The sequence below is a fragment of the Triplophysa dalaica genome, chromosome 9 (assembly GCF_015846415.1).
Source record: "Triplophysa dalaica isolate WHDGS20190420 chromosome 9, ASM1584641v1, whole genome shotgun sequence".
Taxonomy (NCBI): domain Eukaryota; kingdom Metazoa; phylum Chordata; class Actinopteri; order Cypriniformes; family Nemacheilidae; genus Triplophysa; species Triplophysa dalaica.
In genome coordinates, this window is record NC_079550.1 from 17,725,548 (window position 1) to 17,740,686 (window position 15,139).

Genomic DNA, 15,139 nt, shown 5'->3' on the forward strand with positions numbered 1-15,139 from the left:
AACCCCCACATTCTCCAGACGCCCACAAGAACAGTAGAGCACCTGTCAGTGTCTGTCACTTTCATACTAGGACAATCATTCATTTACACGCCTCAGACTACAACACTACGAAATATTTTATTTTTCGTCATTCACCAACATAATTTAGTTTTGAAATCAGTGTTGTTTTACGACAGCTTATCATTGCCAATTTATCTCCTTTAAATTTACAAACTTCTCCTCATTACTTCTGTCTCTCACTAAGAAGCCCCAAAATATAACTTGCACACTTCTACAAATGAGTTTCAGTCTTCTTATGGTTCCAACCTCCTTAGTTTGATTGAGTAACAATTATTACAATTGGGAGAAATTCAGTCTCTCTTTCAAACATTTCACTGTTCCACCACAAGCATCTCTAAATAGTTGATGTTAATGTTTTATGTGTGATGTGATTATTATCTGTGCTGTAGATTTGAGAGACAAGTGTGACAAATGTTGTATCCAAAACAAAACAAATACACATATGTTCATTTCTATAGACCAGTAACTACCATAACTAGAGAAACACTCTTTTTACATTAAGAGATTCAGTGAGATCATGACTATTCCTTTCTGATCAAAACATTTCTTATTTCTAATATAAACAAATGAACAAGTGAGCTTACCCGCGGCTCCAGACCTCTTCTTGATGGACATCTGAAAACAGAACAAAATCTGTTAGCACACAGTACCAGTATCATATAAGACACTCTCACAGCCAGATCCCCAAACATCAAAACAACAGAAATATTCTCCTGGCTTCGGTAGATGAAATCAACACCTGACCACTGGATTTCTTCCCACATATCTTCTGAACGTCACGCTGACCTCGGCCAATGTGATTTACAGTAATATTGACCAAGTGCTACTTGCTTACAATGAGGGTCATGCCCAACACTCAAATTGAGCCGTTTCCAGTTCCACCTTATGGCTGTTTTGCTCAGGTATCATTCACCTGGGAATTGGTTTTGTGAGAATGTAAACATTCCATTCTGAGATGCAGTCATTCATTTTTGGCCTTGGACGTGTAGATACATAGTTTTGTAATACCTCTAAGACCATGTAAGTCGATGGACACCAAGCAAACATGTAATAAATGTATATAAATATAAAGATTTGATACTGCTGCACTTCACATTCTGTATATGTACATATAAATAGATTTGATCTGGCTGTATAAATATTTCATATGAAACTTATTTTCTGACCTTAATGACATAAAATCTAATTTGTTTCACATTATAATATATAATAGGTATAATTTAACATATATTTTATGATTATGTACTATAAAATGTTATGAATAATAATTATCTATATGTATATGTAATTAAATCCAGGAATTGTTTAAGATCTTCCTCAAAGACAGGAGTCACATAGTTTCATAATTAAAAAATTAACTACAATTATAATAACTGTGTATACTACATTAATTTATAAATATTTTAATTATGGTTATAAAAACTTATAAATTGTGAAAGTGTATTCTAAATAATATTATAAATAGACATAATATAAATTAATTATAATCCCTGTACTGTATATATACATATATATTTATATATATATATTATAATTAACTTAGAATAATAGACAAAGTAAAATACAACACCTAAAGTTATATATAAATCAAGGTAGCAGACCACCAAAAAACACTGCAACAGTGTAAAAGTGTTTTCTCTGTTTCAAAACAGAAACAAGCAGATGTGTTGTCTAGATTGTAAGTTTATCACAGCAACCAACAAAACATAAGTGATAAACTAGTAATGAAACACCCCATATCTGAAAATATACGACCTGGCTCTCAGTCTAAAAAAAAGCAGAAAGTTGAGAAAACAGATGATGTCATAGTTCCTTATAGGATGTGAGATTTTACAACGAGGGGTTGAATTTATAGAACGCATCTCAAACTTTCACAATGTTCATAAGCATGTACAAATGCGGGCGTTACCGATATGAAGCGGCTTAAATAGCGTGTGAAATACCGCAAAGCTGTTTGAAGGAATGTATATTACATGTTATTTCTGACAAGACTCACCGGAACGTGTCTTTCAAAACAAGTTTGAGGAGGATTAGTGTGTATTCAGGAGTGCGTGTTCGTGTAAGCGTGCACGTGTAAAGCCCTACTGCGTTTTAAAGCTGTAATAGTCCCCGACACAAATGATGGTTACATGACATGTGATTGAAATGACCGGCTTAAGGAAGAACCTGCCACACAAACAACAGATCTAATTGTAAAGGTACAGGCTTGATATCTCCATACAGCTGTCAATCAATCTGACAACATGCTCCAAGCATGAAAGTCAAGGCAAAGACACAAGAATAAATACAAGAAAGACACTATCAAACACAAAAAAACAGACACAGTTATAAGGAACAATGAAGGAAGTGGGACGTTGTTTTGACAGATGTGGTCTTCATACTAATGAGCGCCTTCCTGGGATTCATTTTCTAGGAACTGAAGAATCCACAGGTTGAATGATGAAGGCTGACAAAAGTACAAGATTGTTTCTAAGTCAGTCAGAATAGACGGATTGATGGGCAGACGTGAAAAAACAGCACCTGAGGGGAAAGTCAGGAAAAGTAAGCGAGCGAGTTATGTCGCACTGGCTTGGAATTAGATAGAAATTCAAATGCTGCAAAAGGAAAACAGATGCTGTAATTTCCACAGCAAAAGCAGCAACACAAGGTACAACAGGGACTGAGCTGGATCACACTGAATTACGAGCTGTTTGAGATTTTGGAACATGTTAAATAAAACAGCTCCCGAAGTTCATGAAGCATAACTGTGTATCTGGGATTCCCCTGCAATTCATTTTTATCGGTTTTGTTTGGCACGCATGAATAACTTTTATCGTAATATTCCCTGCTGAAGAGATTCACAAAAACACGACTGATATTACATACATGTTTCATGTAGAGGGATTGTTGAGCCTTGAAAACCATCCCTTTAAAGGCATAGTTTACCTTCAAAAGGAAGATTCTGTCATTATTTACACGCCCTCTTGCTATTTCAAACCTGACATTCTTTCTCCTGCAGAACAAAAAAAAACTTTGAAAAATGTTGGTAACAGAAAACCATTGGTCCCCATTGACTTGCATTTGGTTTTGTGTCCATACAATAGAGTCAACGGGGACCAAGGGTTTTTGGTTACCAACATTTTTCAAAATATCTTCTTGTGTGTTTTGCAGAAGAAAATAAATCAAATACCAATGTTCAGTTTGAAGTTGAGCACACAGTATGCTTGAATAAAAAACGAAAATGAAAAATGAAAACAAAGGCAGAAAGAATTTTAGGGTGTAAAATAACTATGAACATAAGACAAAAGCCACAGAAAAAAGACAAATAGTATGCACACTAATGCAGACAAAAAGCCCCTCGGCATCCACTTCAAAGTGACCCCGGAGGGCTCAGGCGGGCCAGATGTGGTCCCGAGAGCAAAACCTCATCCATCTCGCATTCCACGAAACCCCCCGCAGCAGGACGATTTAGCTATATTTAGCTTCCCCTTTTGCTTCTCCCAACCTGCTGGGATTTGTTCCATCTCGTCTCTGCGTTATCCATCAGACTTTAGCTTCTTTCACGCTCGGCTTTGTTGTTCTACGCATTTGTTCCTGTGACGGAAGGTCTGCTTGGGCCATCAGGCCTTGGAACATTCATCTTGCAAGTTGAGATGGGCAGCTGCGTTGGTGGTATACAAGTTAGAGAGGACGTCAAAGAACTGCAGTTAGCATGACACAAGGTCTCGGTCGTGTTATGACAGAAACAGTCTTGCAGTTTGGAAACAGGAGAAAGCAAGGAATATTTCACTGTCATGGCAAGATTTATCTGATGTAGCTTGTGTGTTCAATAACTGGGGCCTGTGCATACTTACCTTCCCACAAACGTAAAGAACGAATGCCATCGCGCAGTGCGACACAAGCACATGCCGGATTTCTGTAAAGAAGGATTTGGGGAAGAACCAAACATGCAGTGTTGATTATTTCCCCCAAAGAAAACGAAAGATGATTTGTCAAGAAGGATAATGTAGGATAAGATCCTAGAATAACTTCATTTAAAGGAAGCTCAGAGAAGTTCATGTTTCTGATTCTGAATGTTTTGTATATGTTAAAACCTGCATTGAGGTCTGTTCAGCTTCTAGGCTCAATGCCAAAGAGCCTCTCATGTCTAGGGGTGCTGAAAGATACATACTTCTCCTGATACTATGCATACGTGTGTAAATGTGTGTGTATCGCATGCTTGGGTTCAGAATATATAGGTCAAATTTAATATTACTAACTTACTATGTGCTCAATGGGCAGAAATCAATTCCTAGTTTAAAGGTATAGTTCAACGAAAAGTGAAAATTATGACATCATTTACTCATCCTCATGTCATTTCAAACCTGTCTGACTTTCTTTCTTCTGTAGAACATGAAAATAAGTTATTTTGAAGAATGTTGTTAACCAATCAACGAAGGTTCTCATTGACTTCTATTGTATGGACACAAAACCAATGCAAGTGAATGTGTACTGCCATTGTTTGGCTGCCAGAATTCTTCAAAATCTTCTTTTGTGTTCTGCAGAATAAAGAAAGTCATACTGTGTACAGGTTTGAAACAACATGATGGTGAGTAAATTATGACAGAAATTTCATGGTGAACCAACAATTTAATAGTTCACACTTGTTGGAGCATCGCAGACAGAAAACACAGGCTTGGAACAATATGATATAATAATAAAATTTCTGTGTGAAATTTCCCTTGCAAAAAGAATTACAAAAAGATTCACATGGAACTGGGGATGAAAAAGGTCAAAGAAAAATAAAAGAGCAATAAAAGCCTTCTTAACCCAGCTGTATTTTGACACTTCTCAGGGGCGATCCTCGCCCAGCTTCTCAAACTTAAGCTTAACCTCTACTGGAGCAGAACAAATTCTGGCCGCCTGAGTTGCACTTGGCCTCGTAATCTATCTTCATCTTACAGAGCCGCTTAAGTCCCCTCTCCTGCCTCAACTGAGGACCCCGCGGGGAGCTGATGTGGACCCTCCACACAGATACATGGAGAAGTTTCCCACAGCTCACCAACAACTCCAGTCTTTCACTCTGAAGTGATGGCTGAAGGTTCAAGCAAAGATGATTTTGTATCATTTACTCGCCCTCATTTCGTTCTACACCTGCATGACTTTCTTCTAGAGAACACAAAAGAAGATATTTTCAAGAACGATGGTAACCAAACAATATTAAACCCCATTGACTTCCACTCATGACTTCATGACAACACCAACAAAAGGTGAGCTGGGCCAAAGCTACTACACAAACAATAGACGACAGTTGGCAAAATGCCAAGGGACCTGTCAAGGTTTTGGATTTTTTACCTACAAGAGGGTCGCCTACATTCATTTCAGACAGCTGAAGGCCGCTACATGCCATTGAAGCTTTCAACCCGCTAATCTTCTCTGAAAAACCTCAAGACTTCATTTTGTCAAAGTGCACGAAGCCAAATCATTTTATTACCTCCTCCAATCCAATTATATTCTTTATCGTCTCTCCTGCGCTCTCAGACACATACGCACCGGCACATACGTCCCCTCTCACCTCCCATGGTTCCCACAAAGCGAACCAAGCTCCACAACCGCTCCAACTATGTGGAGATTAAACAAACACATCTGGCCCAGTTCTCCAACCGGACGGAAACCAGCCGAATTCCCACAGATATTGTGCTCATTTAAACCCGCCGCTGCTCAGCGGATATTGTTTTGGGAACAATGCAAAGGAGTCCATGTCTTTGAAATGAAACACGTTAAAGTGAGGAGAAGGAAAAACCGCGGAGTGTTTGTTTTCTCTATCTTTGCTCAAAGCCCAATGCTTCATCGAAGGCTGTGGACAAAGATGGTTGAAGATGGTTGAAGATGGTTTTGCAGGATGACGGAAAAGTGCAACATTCCTCAGTATCTACACAAACCCCAAAATCGTAAATTGATTGGTTGTCAGGTCTTTCTGCGCTTTCTCTAAACAGCGGGACACACAGAGCCCCTGTAAACACTTGAGATTGAAAACCGATTGAAAATGAAACTACAAATGTTTACTAGACGTGTACAACTGAATTCTTCACCTTTCCTTTACAAGCAAGCTGCATTTTTACAGTATCTTTGAAGGAACTGTTTACCCAAACATGAGAATTCTTTCTTCATTTACTCACCCTCAAGTTGTTCTGTTACACATTTCTTTGTGGTGATGAACGCAGAGAAATATATTTGGAAGAAAGCTTGTAACCAAGCAGTTCTTGACCACCATTGACTACCATAGTAGGAGCATTATAATTTTTTTGTTCTCTTGAAGATATTTTGAAGAATTCAAAGTTCTGGAACACTTTAGACTGTCATTGCCATTTCCCTACTATGGTAGTCAATGGTGGCCAAGAACAGTTTGGTTACAAGCATTCTTCCAAATATATTTTTCTGTTTTCATCAGAACAAATGCATTTATACACATTTTCGAGGGTAGTAAATGATGACAGTGTTTTTTATTTTTGGGTGAACTGTACCTTTAATCGAGCAAATATGGCGAACAATCAGACCAACAACACAAGACAAAAGACTTCAAGTTTCTTGTCTAATAGGTATTTCAAAAAGAAGTCTGTAATTTTTGTCTCTCTTCGGCCACCTCAGGTTGAAATATAAAATTGCAGGTTATTTTACACATATCTCTTGGCGTGTGTTGAAGTCAAAGGACATAATCTGAAAAAGTTGCTTTAAATAAAAGGAATGGAATCATACAATTTTGTTTCACTGCTACCGTTTCATTGCATTTCACTGGTTGCTTTCCCTCCCCAAGATACATTTTAAGGGACAGATTTTAATGTCACTATACAAACAAGTTTAAATTTAGCAACTCCGGTCCTAAATCCAAACCCCTTACAATGACCTTAAACATCCCACGAAAGTCTTTCTTTGGAGTCACTATGAATTCATTAATTAAATTCCCCAGACTAAGGGGGAATCCTTTTTAAATTAGTGAAGGAAAATCTATTTAATTCAGCCAGTTTAAAGCAGAAAACCGAAGGCCCGGGTCCTCCACCTCATCTTAAAACAGCAACTTCTTGGAAACAGCGTATGCCCTGGGCACTGACACATAGCGCATTCATTACAAAAAAACACTTCACAAAGCCCAGCTTAACAATTTATCATGGTGCACATGCTTGTCCTTATGAACCCTTATTTTAAACCAAGAGATTCATTATATCCAATAATAAACTTAACAATAAAACAGACATTTCTATGCTAATACTTCATACTAGTTGAAACTGTATTTAAAGATACTCAAATATTTTAGGTCACTTAGGCCAAACTTTGAAAAAAACTTCACTGCATTAGACAAATAAAATATAGTTTTTAAAGTAAGTATACATTTTTAAAGAAACCAAGCATATTACATTAAAATATTTTTACTGATTTGTAGATTTGGAAAGTCATTCGTCACTAGTAAGTTATGAAGTCAACTTTGTGAAACTTTAAATAAAATATTTTGTCATCTTATACAAAAACATTCAGACTTTTTAAATGTTGACAAAGTGCATGAATACTTTTTGGCTCTACCTTACATTGTCCAATATCGCTGCTGTCCTTCTAAAACCTTGTATCTCCATATTTTTTTTCTACTAGTCATTATAACTAGTCAACTTTGACTCAGTATTGAATCATTTAAAAAGTACAGTGTTTTTTCCATTTCCTGAATTTGGACATACAAGGTTCGAACAAAAAAGACATCAACATTATCAAAATAAAGCAAACAAACATTACCTTAGATATTAATTTTAAACACTCACCTCCATCTTTTTAGAATGAGATCTCCCGAGATAAGAAGCAGTTCCTGCTTTGTTGAGTCTCTCGTGACCGTTTCTTTCCCTTGGGTCTGTTCTTCTCGCCATGTTGTTGCAGTTGAGGGGACTTTTAACTCCGGCGCCTCTGCTCTGCAATGACAAAACAATAGCTTTTAGCGTAGGACGAGACGCACTGGGGAGATGTCCTCTAGAGATGACCCAGAGAGAAAAACATTGTACAGTGGCTCAGAAGCAGAAAGATCCAGATCAAGTCATCAAAAAGGTTGATATCTAAACAGGAAATCTTGAGGATAACTAACGGCAGATCTCCAGATTATATCTAAGAGATGACCTTGTCCAAGACTACAAGCGAACAGAGATCTTGTCTATCGTTAAAAGCAGTTACAGGAGAAGCCAGGAACGGTTGTCGAGAGGGATGAGACTCATCGTGTCCTTCTGCTAACCATTACTAATAGACACAGAGAGACAAACAGAACAACAGGCCCGAAGCACAAGACATCGTTGTTATGAGGAACCAAAAGGCACTTTTGTTTCAGGATGTGAACGCTTTCCAATACTGTTGCTTGCATCTATAGAGGCATTTTTTGGGAAAGGCATTGAAAGTTCCTCATGGCAGACTCCTGAAACAATGGACTTCTGTTTGAATGTTAACAGTCTGGTCCGGTCTTTGACAGAATACAGCACCCATGTCATAAACAGACGCCATGCAGTGAAATATCCACTCCTATATCTGTCTCTGGATTTTTTCAGCAGAAAAATCTAAATGGTTATTTTCAACGAAATCAAAGTACCAAAGGCAATAAAGTATGAATGGAAAAAGCAAAACAAATGACCTGTAGTGTTGATTCATCATTCATCATGGCTAGGTGTCTTCGGGCAGTGTTGGGAGTGTCAGAGGGCGAGGATCCTGCACTTAGAGCTTCCTCTATGTCCATGTTTAGCTGATCTAATCTTCTCATCAGCTGGATCATGGATTCAGACAATGGAGGCTGGACCTGAGGAGACTCCTGAACACAGAACAAATAAGCATTGCAAATAAGCATACAAAGAATATAAACCTGATTAGACAGAGTTATTCCATTAGACGTGGTTATTCACTCAAGGGTTTGTGTGTTCCTTTAATGTACGGAGCCAAAAATAACCAAGCAAACTCATGGTGGTTCAGGACCGATTTTGGGCTCTGATCTTCTTATTGCTCTAAGCTTTCAAAGCCAGACTTAACTTTACTCAGCATGACATGAACACTACTTTCACAATACAGAATCATGCCGACACTTGTGTGCTTTCCCAGAATACAGTTTTATTGCTCAGGGGTTGATCTTTTATTGCTCTAGAGACTTAAATAGCATATCAAATGACTCTATTAAAGGGATAGTTCGCCCCAAAAATGAAAAATCTTCATCCATACTCTTAAACCTGCATGGTTGTTTTGCTTGTGCAGAACACAAAAGACGATATTTGGACGAATGCCGTAACCAAACAACACTGACTCCCATTGACTTCCATTGCATGAACACAAAACCATTTCTGAAAATATCTTCTATTGTGTTTTAGTGAACATATACAGGTCTTAAACAAAAAGAGGACAATTATTTTGTGGTCAACTTTTCTTGAGTAACAACAAGATTGTTTCATATCTTTCAGATCTTACTTCTTACTGCAGTAGTCAAGGTTGGACTACTGCAATGCTCTCCTTGCTGGTCTTCCTGCAGAGGCTATCAAACCGCTCCAGCTGGTTCAGAACGCAGCAGCCCGCCTCGTCTTCCAACAGCCCAAAAGGGCTCATGTGACACCCATTTTCATCTCTCTCCACTGGCTACCGGTTGAAGCCCGTATCAGATTCAAGTCACTAATGCTTGACTACAGGACTATCACTGGATTTGCACCGGCTTACTTTCACACCCTCCTGCACTCCTACACCCCATCAAGATCCCTGCGTTCAGCAAACCAGCAGCGTCTTGTATTGCCTTCTCATAAGGACAGTAAATCGCTTTCCCGCTCATTCTGCTTCACAACTCCTTCCTGGTGGAACGTTCTTCCTAACTCTGTCCAAATTTGTCTCAGACAAATGAAAAAATTATTTAAAAAAATCTAATCCTTTCTCTCAACAGGTAGTGGTCTAGCTTTTGTTGAAAATCAAACCTGTAACTTTGTATTGGCACCTAATGTATTATGGCTCCTGTGTGACATATCGCTTATTGCTCCTTAAATCTTTGTAAGTCGCTTTGGATAAAAGCATCTGCTAAATGACTAAATGTAAATGTAAATGTACTTCAAAGAGACCAAAAAAAACAAAAGCGTGGAGGTAGATAGCATAGAAACCTTCTGATTTCCATTTATCCTTTCTTTCCTATTTAAGCACAATTTTACTTTTAGTCTCTTAAAGATGATACATTTCTCAAGCCTTTTTTGAAAGAAAATGTAAAAGCATGGAACTTAATCCCCTCTCCATTTATTCTCCATATTAATAACTAAGATGTTCTTGAAAGTGCCATTTATCTTAATTTTTTCTTTTACAATAAACCTGAAGTCTATTTTAAATTTTCTGTCATCTCTTTGCATGTCTATGACATTACCCTGAGCAGTAAATAGCGCCGAGGGCAAACGTGATGGTGCCACACACGATCTGGAGCAAACAACCCAGCTGCCATTGGGCCAAACATAGCCGTGTGGAATTCATCTCTTTTCTCTCCCGGGCTACTTTCACTACCCCTGAGAGACCCCTGCCAGAGTATAAATAGACCGTCCCATCCAGCACACAGGCATTACTTGTGCTTGGAAAGTTGAGGGTTCCTTGGCTATAAATTCTGGTCACGTATCTCACTCACCATGTTGTAAATCAACAGTGTTGCCTTAACCAACAGGAAGTGGAGGGCAAGGATGAACCGTGAGGGACGTTTAACAGACATGCCCCGGTGAAGAAGACACAGCAGGGTAAAAAGCTCTTCCTGAGTCCTTCCTGGGTTTCTGGAAGTTCTAACAGTGTTTCTATTTAAGCCTCGAGCCAAAACACTTTACAGCTTTCTCCCTCATACACAATGATGCTATTGATGGCTGTCATGCTAGAATGGAACATATTTGCCTCAAGCAGTAGAGATACTATGCAGTTTGGTTGGAGAGGGGGGCTTCATACGAGGCACGTAAACTCTCATGGAATGTGGACATGGTGAGACCTCTAACCAGGCTCAAGAGGCCGACATTCCTTCAGGGAACGAACAAAGAGGGATATCAATCTCAAGCTTTTTATTATAAAGTCATTACATAAAAAGCCATTATTAAATGTTATGAAATAAAAAGGAGAATGAATTTTTATTCGATCTGTAAAAATGAAATGAAGCCTCGTATGACCTACTGTAGCTTCAGTATGTTTTGACAATAACCTAGCCAGATGTGTTCCTTATAAACAATAAGCATACTCCAAGTTCATTTCATAAAGTATGCCTTTAAGGCTCTGGCATATTTTTAAGTTTAGCATACAAATATAAATGCTCTAGTAGTATACTTGTAAGTGTACCGTTTCAATACCACTTGGGACTAAACATGCCCACTTCGTAAAAATATACTTTTAAGGGTACTTTAAGTGTAACAATAATAAAATGTGTGTGTTTCTTTTTTCATTTGTACTGCATCTATACAACAAGTGAACTGACAGTTTACTAGTTCAATATTTGTAGAGCTTTGTTTAGGTCAAACAAGTAATCTACTAGCTTAGTAGTTTCGATGTGAGAAAGTATACTTGAAAGTTTTCTTTGAGTGAAGTTAAGCATTATATTTGAAGAGCTCTTTTCCAAAACGCATTAAACGCCAAATAAAAAAAAAAGAGTTTGTCATGCCATTTTGCTGTGTACTAAACCTATTCACTGCTCCATCAATGTTTCATGCCAAGTCGCAATATCTCCTTGTTTAAAATGTTCTGCAAGATGCAGTTTCTTTCCAAAACGCTATAAGTGCCGAACCTGTTATTAGCCTAAATGCGATATGTCCTCTCGACCAATCAGAATTCGCTTGTTAGTGGTATTTGTATGCATGTTATTTTTGAATTATTTGGTGGAAAATATTGAAACATTAAATTGAAAAAATGTATTTTATTTTACTATTTAGTTTGTTATTATTTATTTTATTTGGCTGTTATTTATTTCATGCATTTGCATTTATTTGATTTACATTCATTTAGAATATGAGTCCCTGATGTCATATGTTGCATGTTCTCTTGTTTGTTTGTTTTTATAAAGAAATAAACCCAAAAAAAATGAAAAAAGGATGGATTTGTAGCGTTTTGAAAAAAAAAAAAACTTTGATTTTATAATCGACAATATTGTTGTTTCATTTAACAATCATTGTTTAACATGTTCAGACTGAGCCAACAGACCATTTTAACAGGATAAATTGAATATTAACAAAATGTATGGGACTAGGTAAAAAAATGTCATTTTCATAGCATTTTGGAAAAGAGCTCTTCAAATATACTGTGTACAAGAATGCTTAATGCATAATTATACTTTTTATATATTATACGTATTATACTTAAAGTGTCCTCAATTGAAAGACTGAGTTCAGGCCAAATATACAAGTAAATTTGGCCTATCCTATATTTTCCCAGTATATTTTCTTTTTTTATGTTTAGTAAGTGTAATTTAAAACAGATTTCTGGGAGGGGCATTTAAGTATTTTCAGTTTAAAAGTATACTAATACCACACTTTTGTAAGGCCATGTATGAGTAAATAAAATGTCTACTGAAAGATTTTGAGCCATTTTATTTAAAAAAACACAATGTTTGGTGCCCCCTGTCTAAAATCATCTAGTCTAATCTTTGAAGGGTATAAGTAGATCTTTAGGACTGAATCCTGGTGGCGTGAGCTTAAGCTGTCCAGTCTTCCTGACCTTTGAGTGAGAAGGTTTCTTGTCGTCCCTCTTAAGACGCTACCGCCACTCTGTCTTGCCCCATCCGCAACGGAGCATTAAGGTTCTTGACTTTGACAAAAGAAGATGCATTTGTTTACAACACTCAAATTGTCTGACCCCCCAAGAAGACTCTTGAAAACAATTAGTGTCTTCACTACAGATAATGGAGCCATTGTTGTGTTGTGCATCACTGGAGAAAATCCACGACTGGAACTAGAGACTTTTTTTTACCAACAGAATTCACATGCACCCACAAACAATGTGTTGTTTTCGCCACCACCAACTGCACAAAATGGACAAATAAATACTAGTTATGTGGGTATATGGATAGTGAACCCAAAAACATATATTTCTTTCATTTAAATCGCTATTCACCTGTCATTCCAAACCTGAAAACGTTTTTATGAAACACAAGAGGAGCAAACAATCAGTCACCCAAATTATGCTTAAAATCCCCTGTTGTGTTTCATCGGTTTTCTACATAAATTTCCATTTCAAAGAACGAGATAACAAAAATCCTTCTTTGAACACACAAAAATCAAATGCAATCATGTCATCAATCAATATTATTTATCAAACATACTACCATATAGTGGTAAATAAAAAAATGACCAAAATATTCATTTCTACATGACCTGTTTAAGCCTCAAAAACATCAACAGCATCTCTATCCAGTAACATGCGACATATTTCAACGATTATTGGAATACGTTTTGTGCAAGCAATGAGTGGCATTCAATAACACCCCATCCTCTGTGACCTAAGACTGTGTATCTGTCAGTCGTGAGAAAATACACTCGTCATGGCAACTAGGCTGGAATGAGTAAATCGGAGACGATCAGCTCATCATTGTTATCTTTTACGGCAGACAGAATGAAAGAGGACCATAACTGCACCGCCGCAAATTGGCCACATTGTAAATCTCAGCGCTGGTCCATTGACATGGAAATGAGGAGTCAAGTGCTTGGCTTTGGCATCGCTCTGGGCTTCCTGCCATGGCCATACCACCCACCGAGTGTGCCGTCCACCTCTACCGGGAGACGGGAATGTAGCAATATGTCATTCTTAAAGGCCACCAGCCATAATCCCTACTCGCTGAACTTCTTCAAATGCAGGTCAAATAAGACTCTTTGGGGAAAGAAAATCCTCCTTGCTTACTATAGAGACTGTTCACTATCAAACCAAATCTTTATCTTATCATGCACGTATACATGAGTACATTTCTTTCTCTAAGCATTGGATTATTTTAAAGATGTTTACACAAAAACATATCCACATTCACAGGAACAAACAACTCTTTTGTGGCCTTCCCCGCATCATTGGTAAAGCTTTGTATATAGCGCCCTCTAAAGGCCAGCATAAAAAGCTTTATCTTTAACACTCAAGAATTCACTGGTATTTTACTTTTACATATCAATTATAGTTTTAAAAGGAATTCAAATAACATTTCCACACAGACTGACAGCTCATCATTCTGGTGTTTCTTGGGAAGCTGCAAATGAGACAAGGACACATTCTTTCACACGTTCCTCTTAAATCACGCATGAAGGAAGAATGAGTAACATGAGGAGAGGGTTTAGCACGTGCAGCGCAGACAGGTGTTGGGGTCTAAAAAAATTAGACAAGCGTATTAATGAACTATGAGTCATACGTTCTCGTTTCACTTCATCATTTGAACCTCCGGACATCTTCCTAACTTCTGTTATTACACCACAGTCAAGTTACTTTCAATCATTTCAGTCACACATGTAAAGTAATAATTGTTTTGGCTTGGCTCGGTATTGTCTTAGAAAATCTATATTAAACAATGGGGACACTGACATGCTTATGACAATAAGAATAAGGGAGTGTTTGGTCAACTTTACTCTTTTTTCTGCTTATCTACAGTTTGGTATGAAAGGTATGAGACAATTTGTACAGGAGCGAGCGTGATGAAATGAGCATGTGTGGTTTTCACAAAGGTCCACATGATATCGTTTTAAATGCCAATAAAAGAAGGGATGGGTTGAGGTTAAGAAAAATGGGATCATGCATGAGCTTAGAGGGAAAACACAAGCATGAAAGCTGCTAAAAAGAAGAAAATAAAATCACAATGTGCGAATTACATTTCCAAAGGTACATATGTAAGGAAGACAAATCACAATTTGGTATATGCACATAAATTCCCATCGCACTACGACATGTACTGTTCGAAAAAAAAAAAAAGCACACTTAGTTTGTCATTTTTTTATATAATAATTTACTCACCCTCGTGTCATTCCAAACATGTATGACTGTTCTCTTTCTGACAAACACTAAAGATGATATTTTGAAGAATGTTGGTAACCAAACAACACTGACCCCCATTGACTTTCCTTGTTCCTGGGACATTTCTCAAAATATCTTCTTTGTGATCCAC

General features: G+C 37.5%; 1 protein-coding gene across 1 annotated transcript in view; it reads right to left on the reverse strand.

Moving 5' to 3' along the window:
• The window catches only part of stard13b (StAR-related lipid transfer (START) domain containing 13b), a 58,356-nt gene extending 50,091 nt beyond the window's left edge, over positions 1 to 8,265 (reverse strand). Inside the window, exons 1-2 of the mRNA XM_056756823.1 lie at positions 7,824 to 8,265; positions 645 to 675 (exon numbers count right to left, since the gene is read on the reverse strand). Coding sequence (XP_056612801.1) covers positions 645 to 675; positions 7,824 to 7,925 — 133 coding nt within the window. The 5' untranslated portion in view covers positions 7,926 to 8,265. The remainder of the gene's footprint in view (positions 1 to 644; positions 676 to 7,823) is intronic.
• Positions 8,266 to 15,139: the final 6,874 nt, after the last annotated feature.